We start from the raw sequence: 15,231 nt of genomic DNA on the forward strand, positions 1-15,231 counted from the left end.
TACTTTAAGTACCGGTACATTTTGATACCAATACTTTTGTACTTTTACTCAAGTCAATTTTGAATTCCAGACTTTTACTTGTAACAGAGTATTTCTACATTGCAGTATTGATACTCATACTTAAGTAAAACATTTTAGTACTTTTTCACTGCTGAAAATCTGCACACACCACCCGTAGAGTAGCCTATGAGGAGAGGTAACAGTACACACCGTCTCTCGTCAGCTTTCCTTTTCATAAACACCAATCTTTTTGTAGATTTTTGCTCAGCACCGGTTTCATGCATACACCCTTCACACTTATGGCCTTGGGCAACAACAGTCCCATGTTCCCAAAGTGTCATCAAAATGTGATTTTGATGACATTTCTGCTTTCTTGACTTAGACATTATTCAGTAGAGACAGGAGTCAGATTGATTTGAACCGACATCACATGTACATGGCGTGTGACTCACTCAACTGAGCTATCATGATGTCCCAAGTTATAATATTTATTTCATAAGCAAAAATATGAACACATTTATTCAGTGGCGTGCACAGACATTTTGAGGGGCAGGTGCTCAAGTAAATTATACTTTTTTTTGGGTTACTTGGTCTGCTCTTTTTTTCCCTCTACACCTATACCTCTTTGCCAAAAATAGCCGATCTACAAGCCCACAACGCCTCGCAGGCGTTGTGGGCTTATAGATCTGCTATTTTCGGCTAAAGTTCTCCTCAGAAAAGGGATGCTAGGTTTCAAGTGGTTATGGTAAAAAGAAAAATCATATCACATAAAGATTTGGCGGACCCCCTGTAGTAACTCTGAGGATCCCCTAGGGGTCCCGGACCCCCTGTTAAACTGAAGAAAAAAACTTTTTTCCCCCTTTTTTTCAAAAGGGCACTTCTGGTCAAGAGGGCAAAGGGCAGGTGCTGTAGCACCACCTAGAGTCTATCTGTGCACGTCCCTGCATTTATTAACAATTAACATGTATAATTTCCATTGATTTGTGATGTATTTCCATAAATGGTGGAAGAAATCCTTTCTCAGTAATGTGGAGAGGGAAGCCAGGTGGCATTTGTGGCACCTGCAAATCACAGATTTGTCATCCTTTCATTTTACCGTTTTGCAATTATGAAGCACCTTATTCAAACAGTTATAAGTCTTTGCAAAACCTGAAATATATGTATATGTATTCAAAGCCGCAATATGTTTTGGATGGATTTTGGACAGAGGCCCTGAGGCATTATAGCGGCCAAAAGCTGGGATGAAGAATATGGTGAAAGATTAAACAAACAAGACTTTTGGGCAGGTGGATTGGTTTGAGGCATGAATTGCAATGCTATGAATCCCTCAAGCTTGAAAACATATCACAGCACGTGTTTTATGCATTCTAACAAAATTGCGCCATGAAGCGCAAAGAATATGGAGATATCTTTTGGCTCTGCTTTGTTTCGAGGCCCCTCAGTGTGTGATTCAACTTTCGGTTCGATCGTTCATGACTTTTGCTATTCTTTATAAAAATAGGTCCCTCAAATCACTACAAACTGCTACGCAAACAATGCTACAAAACAATGACAGCCTTCGTGTCACTTCGTGTCCCTGAGCAAGACACTTTCACCTCCAACACAGGGGAGCCCCCTGTGACTGTGTGCTCACTCTGAGCAAGCCACTGTTGGGTCAATGAAGAAAGGTTATTTGCCCATGGGCATCACTACAACACCTTATTAGTCTGTTGTCGGGTTCCATTGTGAGACGCCGAGAAGGACTTTTTATGCTTAGATAAATGTTCCATCTAAACACAAATCTTCAGTTTTCTTTTGCCAATACATCTGGTTTTTGCAACAACATTGGGCACACAATGATGTTGCCCTAAAAACAAAAGTAGTTCAAATGCAGTAATGACGCACGCATGCATAACAGAAAGGCACATGAAAAGTCTTCCCCCCATGTGTTAATAAACAGACCATGCCTTTGATGTGTGGGCCATAGATAAGAAAAGCAGAGCAAAAAAAATACAGTCATATACTGTAGGCTATGCGAGTAAAGGCACTTAATGATCTGTCTGAGGACCGGCCAGCAGGCTTGCCTTTGACCAAACCACATTGCATCAGCACAAATAATGACGTTACAGTATTTACAGTATGAAATCTCCAAACCCCATGTCTAATGCTTCTAAACCTAACCTTGCTTTTCTTTTCTCTTCTTCGCTTTGCTTTGCTTTGCTTTTCTTTGCCGTCATCCAGGTGGCATGCAAGTTGGCGGTTGCTTTCTTCCAGTTTAGCATTCTGGCAAATTATTTCTGGCTGCTGGTGGAGGGTATGTACCTGCAGACGCTGTTGGCCCTCACCTTTGTCTCTCAGAGGAAGTACTTCTGGTGGTACATCTTAATTGGATGGGGTGAGTTAGGGCGACAAACGGGGTACTTCTAACCATAGTCTATAGCCCATGCAGTTGTACGACGACGGCTTTGCTTGCTGAAAATCTCTCTTTTTTGGTACATTGTATATTAAGCTGGCATGATACTGATGATGTCACTATCATGGTCAGTATAAGTCAGTCAGTAAACAGTCATGTCAGTAACATGTTACCATGTTACCATGATAACATGTTACCATGGTACCATGCTACCATGGTAAAATGACAGGGCCTGCGACAGGGCTGACAGCCCTACCATTCAGTGCTGTGAGAGGGGCCTGATGTGACAGGGCCTGACATCCATACAATTCTACATATAATCGTAACAGTCTTTTTTTCTCTTCCTGGGAAGTAGGCCAATGAATTACATAAGAATCACATACAAACAGTCCAGTTTAATGGAAAAAAACAGATATTTGGAAATTGATGTGATGTTTTATGAATTATATAAGCAACCCAATACACAATAAAAGTAAAGCTTACATTTTTATTGGGTGTGGGGGTGGTAAGGGACCTGGATAATGGATAGGGGGCACTGGCCCAAAAAAGGTTGAGAAATACTGCCTTATACAAATAATATGCACACGACATGAAATCTTTACTTGTGATTTTACATTCTAGGGCTCCCATCAACAGTTCTTATAATATGGGTGCTGACCAGATACTTCTTTGATAACAGAGGGTATGTTATACAGTACATAATGTCTATGTAAAATATATTTTGTATGTACAGGACTATACTCTATCATTATTTAATACCATGTATCACCATATATTACCTTTATTACAGTATGTCTCACTTTAATTGTATCCATCTTAAATGTTTAAACCCTATACTTCTTGTAGTTTACCAGAGTCCCCCAGGGGTTTATACTAGGCCCTCACCTGTGTTCACTCTACTCTAAATATCTTTGCCGAAAATAGCCCCAGAATCGGGATGCTAGGGTTCATGTGGTTAATTGTATTGGGTGGCTGATTTTAATTGCAGTTGCTGGGATGACACAGACAATGTCAGCATTTGGTGGATTATTAAAGGACCCATAACAGCCTCATTGCTGGTAAGAGAACAGGTTCTGCTTGCATCATTATCTAATTTGATTTATTTATGCCATGGACTTTAATAATACATATTAGTTTGCTCTGTTATGGTATAATCACTGTAGGAGGAGATTAGATGGTTTTGTTGGTGCTAAAGCTCTTTCGTTCATTCAACTGTGTGTGTGTGTGTGTGTGTGTGTGTGTGTGTGTGTGTGTGTGTGTGTGTGTGTGTGTGTGTGTGTGTGTGTGTGTGTGTGTGTGTGTGTGTGTGTGTGTGTGTGTGTGTGTGTGTGTGTGTGTGTGTGTGTGTGTGTGTGTGTGTGTGTGTGTGTGTGTGTGTGTGTGCCCTTGCCAGGTCAATATTGTCATCTTCATCAATGTGATCCGGATTCTCGTCCAGAAACTCAAATCCCCAGCTATGGGTGGAAATAATGACACTGGACACTTCATGTAAGCTGTGCAAGATGATACAATAGGAGTATAAATCTAGTCTGTTGCAAAAATTGCTCGAACTGGCATGTTCTCTAACGAACATTAAAATAACTCATGATCTGTTGAGCTCATCATGAAAACACAGTATGATGTCAGTATCATGGTCAGTATTATGTCAGTATCATGTCAGTATCATGGTCAGTAAAATGGTCAGTATTATGTCAGTATCATGTCAGTATCATGGTCAGTAAAATGGTCAGTATCATGACATGACTGACATGATTATACTGACATGATACTGACCATGACACTGATATGATACTGACCCTGATACTGACATGACAATGACATTATTGACCTTGATACACTGACTGACTCACTCAGTTTTTATCTTGATTAAGCGTTGTCAAGTGAAATTTTATAAAACACCAAAGTTAATTTGACCTTATTGACACTCATGCTTGATTGTCAGTGTCACTTTCAGAGTCAGAGTAGAATTTCACAGTAGAAGCAATATTGTCAATTGGTCTAACCAGAATCTTTCATAAGAATGTGATATAATATACAGGAAAACTGTGGAATAACGAAACATGGAATAAAACGTAATCCTCCATTGCAGTGGAATAAAATGTATTAAAACTATTTTTACACCATTACTTTTGAAAAGAGAGGTTTTCTCAGCAGCAGTTGTGGTCGTAGGCCACCAGGCCAATGACCCCTCAGGTGGTCTAAAACTGCTTTATTTCGATGTACATTTTTTAAAGACTGTAAGGATTGGGATGTACTGTATGAAACTAGAGACATGTCTATACATTGTCACGTATCCTTACTTCAAGTAGGCTATGAATTGAATGAGAATAAATACCTTCACCGTGTGGTGGCGACCCTGAACGGGCCACAAAAAAAACATTTGCCAGGCTTTACATTGTCATGTGTCATAGTGTCCCCTGGTATATATAGACGTTCCTTTCAGTGTGCCAGCCTGGTGGACTTGAGTCATGAAGGTTGCAGATGCAATAGCCGGCATTCCAAACTTTAAAATAAGGCACAAGATAACTTTCCTTTCATTCAACATTCACAGTAGTTTTCTTTTGTCTTCTTTTTGCCCTTCTGTCCCTTTCTTATTTCTACCTCTTATCTACCTACTGTACCACCCCCCCCCCCCCCCCCCCCTCTCTCTCTCTCCTTTTGTACACAACACATTCTGTCTATCCCTTATCTCCTATCCCAGGAGGCTGGCTAAATCCACCCTGTTCCTCATCCCTCTGTTTGGGATGCACTACACTGTGTTTGCCTTCCTGCCAGAGAACACTGGCGTGGCAGCCAGACTCTCCATTGAGTTGGGACTCGGCTCCTTTCAGGTGCAAACTGTCTCTAGGGGACAGCGGTGGACAAAATGGGACGTTTTAGAAAACTACTGTCTATCTGTGTTTACACAGTAAAACCCACAGCATTAACCCATTAAGACCTGAGGCCGATTCTTATAAATGTCTTCTGAATCCTAACAGTTTTCTGAAAAACGTATGTTGCTATATCAGTGGTTCTACTTTTTCATGTCGAGGACCACCCAAAATTATATGTATTTGGCCCTGACCCGCATCTCAAAATGTTTTGTGCCAGGAAGGAACCCACAGAAGCAAAGATTTGAGTTAAAGGGTCTACACCATGAATTTAAAAAATAATAATAATATTTAATATCATATTGTTTATGTCCCTGAACGTTTTTCAAAAGGTTTGAGCCTAAATCAAGCCTCAGATATACTCATTCCAACTAACTTCTCTCTGGCTTATAAAGCACTTTCACCTGCAATACCACATTGTCCTGTTTGGCACGGGGCGCTATTGAGCCAGTTTGTATGCATGTTATCTCCTGGTTCTGTGTGGAAAAAGTAAAAAAAAAAAAGAAGAAATAAATACGAAAAATAAAAATATATTTTTTTTTTTGGTTGGAACTGAAAAACGGGAGGAATTGTTCCCCCTGCCTACGTAGGCAGGGGGACCAAATCAGTTTGGCCTGTTTTTAGACCAATGTACAGAAAACCCCAGATTTGCTGTGAAAGCCTGAGTGTTCAAACTGGGGTATTTTTGAGGATAGAAGAGAGGTAGGGGAGACCAAAAACAAACAAAAAAGAAGAAAAAGTTAAAATTCATGGTGTAGACCCTTTAAAAATGATCGCTTTAAAATATATATATATATATTCGAGGGTTTGCACAAATTTGCATGATTTTTCCAAAAAATGCAGATCTACAAGTTCATAGCGTGGCACGAAATGACGCGCTATGAGCTTGTATATCTGCTATTTTTGAATAGCCAAAGGAATCTAAAATGACAGACATTTTCCCATTTTTAATTCGGTTAATGTCCAAGTTTTAGGTGGACCCTTTACGGGTAAATCTTTACACTCTTTAGAGCAGAGGTCTTCAACAGGGGGTCCGGGATCCGGGACCCCTAGGGGGTCCTCAGAGTTACTACAGGGGGTCCGCCAAATCTCTGTGTGATTTTACATTAACCACTTCAACCAAGCATCCCTATTCTAAAGGAGAACTTTAGCCCAAAATAGCAGATCTACAAGCGCACAACGCCTCGTGGTTTGATGTAGGGGAAAAAAAGAGCAGACTAAGTACAGAGTGAAAGGTCAGGTTTACTAAGTATGGTTTAGGTGCATGGTTAAATGTCTGGAAATACACATTAACATGAATCCAACATGATAGTGCTGTGAAACAAGTCGATGAAGCTGCCTATGAAATCTATGAAAAAATAAATATTTTATACAATATATAATGGGGGTCCCTACTTTATCTCGCTCTCAGCCAAGGGGTCCTTGGCCTGAAAACGTTGAAGACCCCTGCTTTAGAGTGAAATTAACCCTCAGGATCGTACTGTGTATAGGTGTTATTGCTATCATGAATGGGTACTGCCGTTTTCAAAACCGTCGTAACAGTTAAACCTTCTGTGTTGCAGGGCTTTGTGGTTGCGTTGCTGTACTGTTTCATGAACGCAGAGGTCAGTGCTAGCCTATGCATACTATTTAGCATTCACCCCTGCAGTCTTCATAATGTGAGCGATGTGTCGCCAGAGCATAATTTACAATACATTACAATACATGTATAATACATTAAAGAGTCAACTACTTTATATCCAGAGTCACAGACTTCTGTCTCCGTGATACATTTTTCAAATGTCTCACTGCACTTTGATTGATAAAGTCCTGTCATTAATCCTTTTTCACAGCATGTGGGTGTGCACAGTATGTGTTTTCTACGTGTTAGAGGATGAACTTATTTGTGTATGTTTGTATGTGCTGCCCTGCATGCACAGGTCCAAACAGAGCTACGGAGGTGGCTGTGGAGATGTTATTCACAAAACCACCTGACCCGTGGCAAGCAACGCATCTCCCTCACCCAGGTCACCATGCTGGACCGCGGAGGAGGAGGAGGAGGAGGAGGAGGGTCCCGGAGACCTCCCTCCTCCAGCAACCTCTCCGCTGACTCCGGGGCCTCCACCCGCACCAACACGACAGGGGTTTAGGAATGTTGTGAGGGCCCAGGTAGAGCAACGACAACAAAAACATCATTGTTATGATCAGAACTGACATTTCAACATTCCTCTCAATCTGAAACAGCTCTTGTCTGTTCCAGAAAAAGAAAACACACATTGTTTTCAGGTCAGAGGAATGCTGTGTTGTTGTCAAAGTTTACTTTCTACAAGCCAGAAAAGTTGAAATGCTGGTCGTTGATTGGAGATTTTTTTCTTTTTTTTGAGGCGACACCGCAGACCATGAATTCACAATGTTTGAGCTGGTGTTCAGTTCCATCCACCCAAGGTATTTTTTTCCACACTGTTGTGAGTGACTCAGACTGCTGCTTGGATCTAAACAGCTTTGTAATTCTGTTTGGGTCTAAAAAGGAGGGAACAGTTTGTGAAATGACAGAGAGAAGTGAAAGATGCGGTTCTGGTCGAATCTATAATAGACAGACTGCTTCTGATAAGGTCATGAATGATATTACTGTTGTTGCAAGGCTGCTCATTCATGGGCTGCTCATCTGTGCAAGAGCTGACACGAAGAAGCCAGGGGCAAGGCTTTCATTTCCATTAAACCAGGGCTGTCACGATTATGACATTTTACTTGACGATTAATTGTCGCTCAAATAACTGCGATTAACAATTTCATTGTGTTTTCATTATGAATAAAAATTACATTTCTGTTTAGCTTTTAGGCTTTGAAAACAAAAGGTGTACAGGGCAGATATGACACATAATTTAATAACTTTATACAAAAGAAAAAGAAGAAACATGAATAGTGGAAATAGCCGATGTACAAGCTTGGCTACTTCCACAATTTTCAAAAATGTATTAACATTTTTCAACATTAAAATGATTATGACGATTATGCAAAAAGTTATTGCGATTATCTCAAATAATTGTGATTAGGCGATTATGTAATAATTGTAACAGGCCTACATTAAACACGAGCTCGTTGGTGCAAACTGGATTTATTTACAGTGTGTTATCTAGTGGTGCAAGAAGTACTCACATTTTTTTTAAAGTATCAACACTGCAATGCATTAATACTCTGTTGTAAGTAAAAGTCCGGCATTCAAATTTTACTTCAGCAAAAGTACAAAAGTATTGGCATCAAACTATACTTAAAGTACCAAAAGTAAAAGTAGTCATTATGTGTTCAGAATGTATAAAACTCTTTTGAAAATAGCAGATCTACAAGCTCAGAACGTGTCGCTTTGCGTTGTGAGTGGTTAATGTATGTGTTGTAATAATCAAACTTACATCTAAGTAACTGGTAACTAAAGTTTTTAAATAATTGTAGTGGGGAAAAAGTACAATATTTGACTCGAAATGTAGTGGAGTAGAAGTAAATGTACTGAAAATTGAAAATGCTCCAGTAAAGTAAAAATCCTCAAATTTGTACTTCAGTACAGTACTTGAGTTAATGTACTTAGTTACTTTCCACCACTGGCGTTATCACTGGGAACCAGAGGGACCTGCCTGACTGTATTCCAGGTCATGAGTATGCATGAGTGAGTGCGTGCATACACACACACACACACACACACACACACACACACACACACACACACACACACACACACACACACACACACACACACACACACACACACACACACACACACACACACACACACACACACACACACACACACACACACACACACACGTGCGCGTGTATCTCAATCTTCCATACAGTACATTGGCATGTCATCTCACCGAATGTCATACAGTATTTTGTGAAGCGACTGTATCCTGAAGCTTGCCTGCGAGGAGAAGTCTTTGAAGTGCTGTATTCATGAATATTCACTAAGTTTTCTCCTCGTCTATCATTAGACCCATGCTGGTTGTGACAACCCTCTCATTTCTCTTCTACGTGACACCAGGAAAAGAACAGAGAGGAGAGGGTTCTCACATCTGCACAGTGTCAAGCTCAGTGTCACAGGCTGACGGAAGTGTTTTTGATGATGAGTTGTTAACATTGTTCAAAACCTTGGCTCAAAAACCTAACTGCATGAGGCATATAATAATAATAGTAATCATGTGTGACAACTTATAACGTTAATAACGTATTTTAAGTGCTTATTATATGGCTTGGTTGAATGCTTGATTCTGATTGGTCGCTGAAGTCAGTTGTGTGTTATTTCTGGATAATGACCGATGAGCTCAATAACAGACCGCTGTCTAATCAGAACACCTGCTCATATCAACCTGCGCTGCTTGATTTTATGCTGTATCCAATATGACAGCCATGTAAACAAACACACCATGTAATTTACAACTAAACGTTGCTCTCAAGAATGTTTTTGAAAACATTTGAACCAAAAATGTATTCTATTTGATCAACTACACTAACTTTGTTTACGTAATAAATGTTTTTATACTGTAAGTTGTCATAAATGATTATATAGCATTTATAACAAGTGTTAAAATGCCTTATAAGTTATAATCCATTTTAAATGCGATTGTAATGCATTATAGACCCAACCTTTAAGTAAAGTGTTACCATAATAATAATAATAATAATAATTATTATTATTATTATCATCATCATCATTATTATTTTGAGAATACCAAATTTTGATGTTGGTGTTTGAACACTAAATACATCTAGTGTCTTCTAACATCTTGTGTTTATTGAAATTCCTCGTCTTGCCAGTAATGCTATAGCAGCAAAAAAGAAGAATACAAAAAATCAGTATAGTAAGATCTCTGTCTTTATATTTCCAAATTTTCAATACATTCCATCACTAAATCAATTGCAATGGAGAAGGGGGGGGTTATTATGTATTATATAAGTATACCATTAACCTTTGTTTGACATGCGAGTCCCGGGTTCGAATACAGGCGGATACATACGTTACATACCTCCTGGCATGGATGATGGCAATTTTTAGATCGTGTCAGACTTTATTGCATTTACTTTTCGTAAAGGATATGGTTACAATGTTGTGCTGTGATGATAAAATTGGCAAAAGCATTCAATGTTTCATGGAGCATTGGTAATGCACTTCATTGTGAATACAATGTGCTTGAATCAACACCTTGTTTTATAGTGGATGCACCTTATTTGATCATTTGTTGTTGGGCTAGTGACATACTTTTGGTCAGTGGTTCTCAAAGTGGGGACCCCAAGGGGTCCTTGAAGGTGTTCCAGCGGGTCCCGAGCTAAATTATTGATAGCTAGGAACCAAATGGGAGAGTGTACCATTTGTACACTCTCTGAGTTATGGGGGTCTGTGCCCTAATGCATACCAAACTGAGGATAACTGCTGAGACACAGACACCAGTATGTGGAAGTGTTGTGCTCTAGTGATATGGTTCACAGCGCATGGGTTTCTTGTTCAATCTCAGGTTTCTTGTTCAATCTCTCTTGTTGCAACTTAAAGGTAGGGTAAGTGATTTGCGTTGGTTAAAATAATTGTTAAATAGCTCTATATTCTGATAGTACTCATTGCTATAGAGTGTTTGTTCAGTATTAGGAGTCTCCTTGTCTCTCCACCTCTTTATTAAACAGAAAATGCATTTTCGTTTCAGTTTCAGTTTCATTTCCAATTTTATCCAACCAGGACAGAGAACTCAATCAGGATACAGATTAAACAAGTGAAATTGGAAGTGATGACACTAAGAAATGAGCATGCAAAATTGGAAGTGGAACACTATACAAATTAAGCTTAAAAATGGGTACTTTCTCCTGATTGGCTGAGATTTTGACACCTACCGAAAAATGTATTTTCTGTTTATTAAAGAGCTGGAGAGACAGGGAGACATCTGTTACTGAAAAAACACTCTATAGCAATGATTACTATCAGAATATAGCATTTTAACCTTTTAACAAAATACTTTTTGTTTTAACCAAAAATATCACTTACCCTACCTTTAAACATTCTGAAGGCTAACATAAAACACTTCAAAAGCACTTGGAGACAAATGTTTGGTGTAGAAGGCGTATGGGTGCAGTGGTTTAGTGCAGGGGTCTTCAACAGGGGGTCCGGGACCCCTAAGGGGTCCTCAGAGTTACTACAGGGGGTCCACCAAATCTTTGTGTGAGATTTTTTTTTTTTTTTTTTTACATTAACCACTTGAACCCTAGCATCTTTTCTGAGGAGAACTTTAGCCAAAAATAGCAGATCTACAAGCTCACAACGCCTCGCGCTGCGAGGCGTTGTGAGCTTGTAGATCGGCTATTTTTGGCAAAGAGCTATAGGTGTAGAGGGAAAAAAGAGCAGCAAAAGTTTATCTGAAACACAATTTTATACAATATAGAGGGGGTCCCTGCTTCATCTCTCTCTCAGCTAGGGGGTCCTTGGTCTGAAAACGTTGAAGACCCCTGGTTTAGTGTGTAGTCTCTCGGCACAGAGTTTCCATTTTTGAATCCCAGGCCTGCTATATTACATTTTGAGGATAACCTACAATACAAAAGGCTTCAGAAACAGTAGGGACAAGTAGAGTGGGGAAGTGCTGTAGAGCAGTGGTCTAGTGCTCTGACTCTGAACACAGAGGTTCCTTGTACGTGTCCCAGACCTTATGTCGTTAAGTTTTGAGGCTATCATACAAACAAGCACTTCAAAACTTTATGTAGCCCATCTGATCCCCATGAAATATAGAGAAGGGTTCCAAGTTCTTTTGTAATTCTATTAGTTTAAATGAATTATACCTGAAGTAACTTGACAGACACCAGGACATGAATTTTAAGGGTTTTAGTAAATGAATTAATTGAGGGAAAAATGGAATTGAGTTTAGGGAAAGGGGAAATGGCATAAAGTAAAATTCAAATTGGCCTTTGCCCAAAAAGGACAATAAAGTGACAATAAAAAACAAAATACAGTTCAGCTTATCTGAGCAAATAGAACAACACGTTTCAAAATAACCAAATATAATCACATTCAATGTTTCACCAAATACCTCAAAGTGCACTGTAGTTAACCTATTTAACCTAAGCCAGCATCTACATGAAAACAAAACAAAACCCAACCCCACGTTGCAGGCCTGTTCACCATCGTGTCCAGAAGAGGGCGTCCTCGCTCAAAGAATAGTTACTCACAGTTAGTTCTTTTCAAACAGTTCCACACACAAAGACAGACGTGATGCTCCGACGACGAGTCTAAAGTTTCAAACTTAGCTCCACAGTCTTTTAGTAGGATGGAATAAGTCCTTGTAATCCTTCTCTTGGATGTACAGGGTCACGTTTCTATTATATTTTCATTCATTCACTCGCTTCTTATCGGCATCTCGTCTCTCTGATCTCTCACTTCCCACCACCTGACTACTCTTTCACTCCTGATTGGTTCTGCTTCTTCTTATACGATAAGTAAACCCGTTGAGTACTAAAAACATCACAGTTAAGCTTCAAAATAAAATACAATAAAGTACAGTAAGTATAAAATAAACCCACAGCTAAATACAATACTACAGGTAAATATAACACTTTCTTTTAACAATAAACCTGAATGTCACAATATAGAAAAATCACATACAATAGTAACTCTTTCACAGTATATTTAAATGTAACAAACCATTTCAAATAATGACTCTTTTATTTAACCCAAAATAATAACAGGGTTACATATAAATGACTAGGTGACATGTCTTTTGTGTGATGGTGTAGTGGTCTAATGCGCATGTATGAATCCCAAGACTTTTGTGGTTAACACTACAAAAGAATATAGGCCTACTTCAAAAACACTAGCAGATACCCTTTGAGTGAGAAAGTGTTATAGTGTAGTGGTCTAGTGACCTGTCTCTGAACATGAAAGTTCCGTATTCGTGTCCCAGGCTCCCTGTACTTGAATTTTGAAGGTAATAGGAATATAAAAACGCTAGGTTCCTTGAATAAAACCAGAAATGTTAGACTGGTGCTCAAGGAGAATAAAGTATGCAAGTAACTTGTACATTTATTTTTTAATGTATTTGTCTGTTAGCCCTCAAAACGTTAAAGTAAAGTACTTGTCTGGTGAGAAGGTGTTATAGTAGAGTGGTCTAGCGACCTGTCTTGGAACACATAAGTTCCTTGTTCATGTCCCAGACTTTTGAGGCTATACCATACAAAAGAACAGTAGAACACTAGTAGACTACTATAGTACCTGTTCAGTGTGAAGGAGAGATGGTATACTATGATGGTGTAGTGCTGAGACTCTCAGCACAGAGTTTACATGTTCAGCTCCCAGTCTGACCATAGGTAAATGTAATAATACTTTGACCTTTTGAAGGCTAGCATACAGAAGAACACTTCAGAAGTACATAGTGCTTGGTGCTTTGGTGCAATGGGGAGGTGTGTTTGATCGGTTGCGTCTGCTACAGACAGTTCGCAAGTTCGAGCCCACGTCATCAAGGCTTGCGAGCTTGTACATCTACTATTTTTGATTTTTTTTAGAAAAATCCTTAAAGTGTGATAACAACTCATTTAGAAAGCAGAGAATCGGCCTCAGGTCTTAATGGGTTAAAAGCCCTAGTCTACATCAAATGATTTTGGTGGCAGTCAACTCTTTTGCACCTGTAAAAATTCAGCTGGACATGTTCCTTTTTTCACGCATGCTGCCTTATCTCCAGAACCACAGAGATTTGGAGAATATTGTCAGGATACTGACACAAGGATACTGATACCAGGATATACTCATACTGATTCCAGGATGACACCAGGATACTGACATCACGATACTCACACATAGCATCACAACTAATCTAATATTAGGCTTGTCTGGCCATTTTGGGGTTATGCAGTAATGTAGTTATCATCTTTAATGCATAAGGACATTTCCATGAGGCTTCGTTCACTAGTTGAGGCAAGGTAAGACGGAAGTCCGTCTCAGGACCCGCCCTACTCTGCCTCTCATTTGTTGTTGCAGTTGTTCTGAGAGTGGGTAAGCCAATCAGAGTAGAAGTGACCTATCTCACATAGTGTTTTTCTTTATTTAAAAAAAAATATTTATCCACAGTATACAGTAAACAGTCTGTGACATGTTTAATTTGAGAATAAAATGACATAATATTTGTATTTTATGTATTTAAAATACAGAAAATACAAGATCTGAATGTATCTTGATACAAATTACATCCTAATTAATCTTATTTCTTCCATCCCAGCCAAATACAAATGTCAAAATACAAAATAACTACGTATTTCAAATAGGCCTACATGTATTCAAAACACTGCCCATCTCTGCTTACTCGTACATATTCCACAGGTGTCACTTTTACTGTTGTTGCTGCTCATTTCTCTCCCCAGGGATCACTAAAGGATTATCTCTCCTCAGAAATCATTCCCCCAGATCAGAATGCCATTGCCTATTGCAATGACTGGCCAAGTGAAAATGAACCGTAGTCTCAAGAAGGTAATTCACCACAGACAGATTTATTTTGCAGTCAGCTTTACAACATGTTAATTTTGGACATTATTTTTGGACACCAGAACGCATGTGATACATGACAAACTGTATACCATCTTACAGGTCCAACACAAGTTTTGGTCGTTGATTATACACATATTGGACATCTACTGTATGTTTTATATCCTCATCACATGTTTTCATACACACATGCTCTTAGATTCTCTCTCTCTTTGACGCACACGCGCACGCACACGCACACGCACACACACACACACACACACACACACACGCGCCTATTATGTATACGCAATCTCTTGTGGACATAGAGAGTTTCATTTGTCGCACACTGAAAGTACACAAACAGGAATATACTACAAAATCACAGTCACAAATAGTACAGGTCTTCATCCTATATCAAGATCATATGTACAGTATATAGACACACACGCACGCACGCACACGCACACACACACACACACACACACACACACACACACACACACACACACACACAC

General features: G+C 39.3%; 1 protein-coding gene across 1 annotated transcript in view; it reads left to right on the forward strand.

The window, feature by feature from the left end:
* LOC311045111 (pituitary adenylate cyclase-activating polypeptide type I receptor-like) overlaps positions 1 to 7,391 on the forward strand; it is a gene marked incomplete at both ends in the record, with an annotated part of 31,619 nt that extends 24,228 nt beyond the window's left edge. Inside the window, 7 exons of the mRNA XM_084056921.1 lie at positions 2,221 to 2,374; positions 3,014 to 3,074; positions 3,381 to 3,450; positions 3,786 to 3,880; positions 5,094 to 5,223; positions 6,825 to 6,866; positions 7,182 to 7,391. Of these exons, the coding sequence (XP_083913047.1) occupies positions 2,221 to 2,374; positions 3,014 to 3,074; positions 3,381 to 3,450; positions 3,786 to 3,880; positions 5,094 to 5,223; positions 6,825 to 6,866; positions 7,182 to 7,391 (762 nt within the window). The remainder of the gene's footprint in view (positions 1 to 2,220; positions 2,375 to 3,013; positions 3,075 to 3,380; positions 3,451 to 3,785; positions 3,881 to 5,093; positions 5,224 to 6,824; positions 6,867 to 7,181) is intronic.
* Between the last annotated feature and the right edge of the window lie 7,840 nt (positions 7,392 to 15,231).

Source organism: Gymnoscopelus microlampas (genome assembly GCF_963454915.1).
Source record: "Gymnoscopelus microlampas genome assembly, chromosome: 5".
Lineage (NCBI taxonomy): Eukaryota > Metazoa > Chordata > Actinopteri > Myctophiformes > Myctophidae > Gymnoscopelus > Gymnoscopelus microlampas.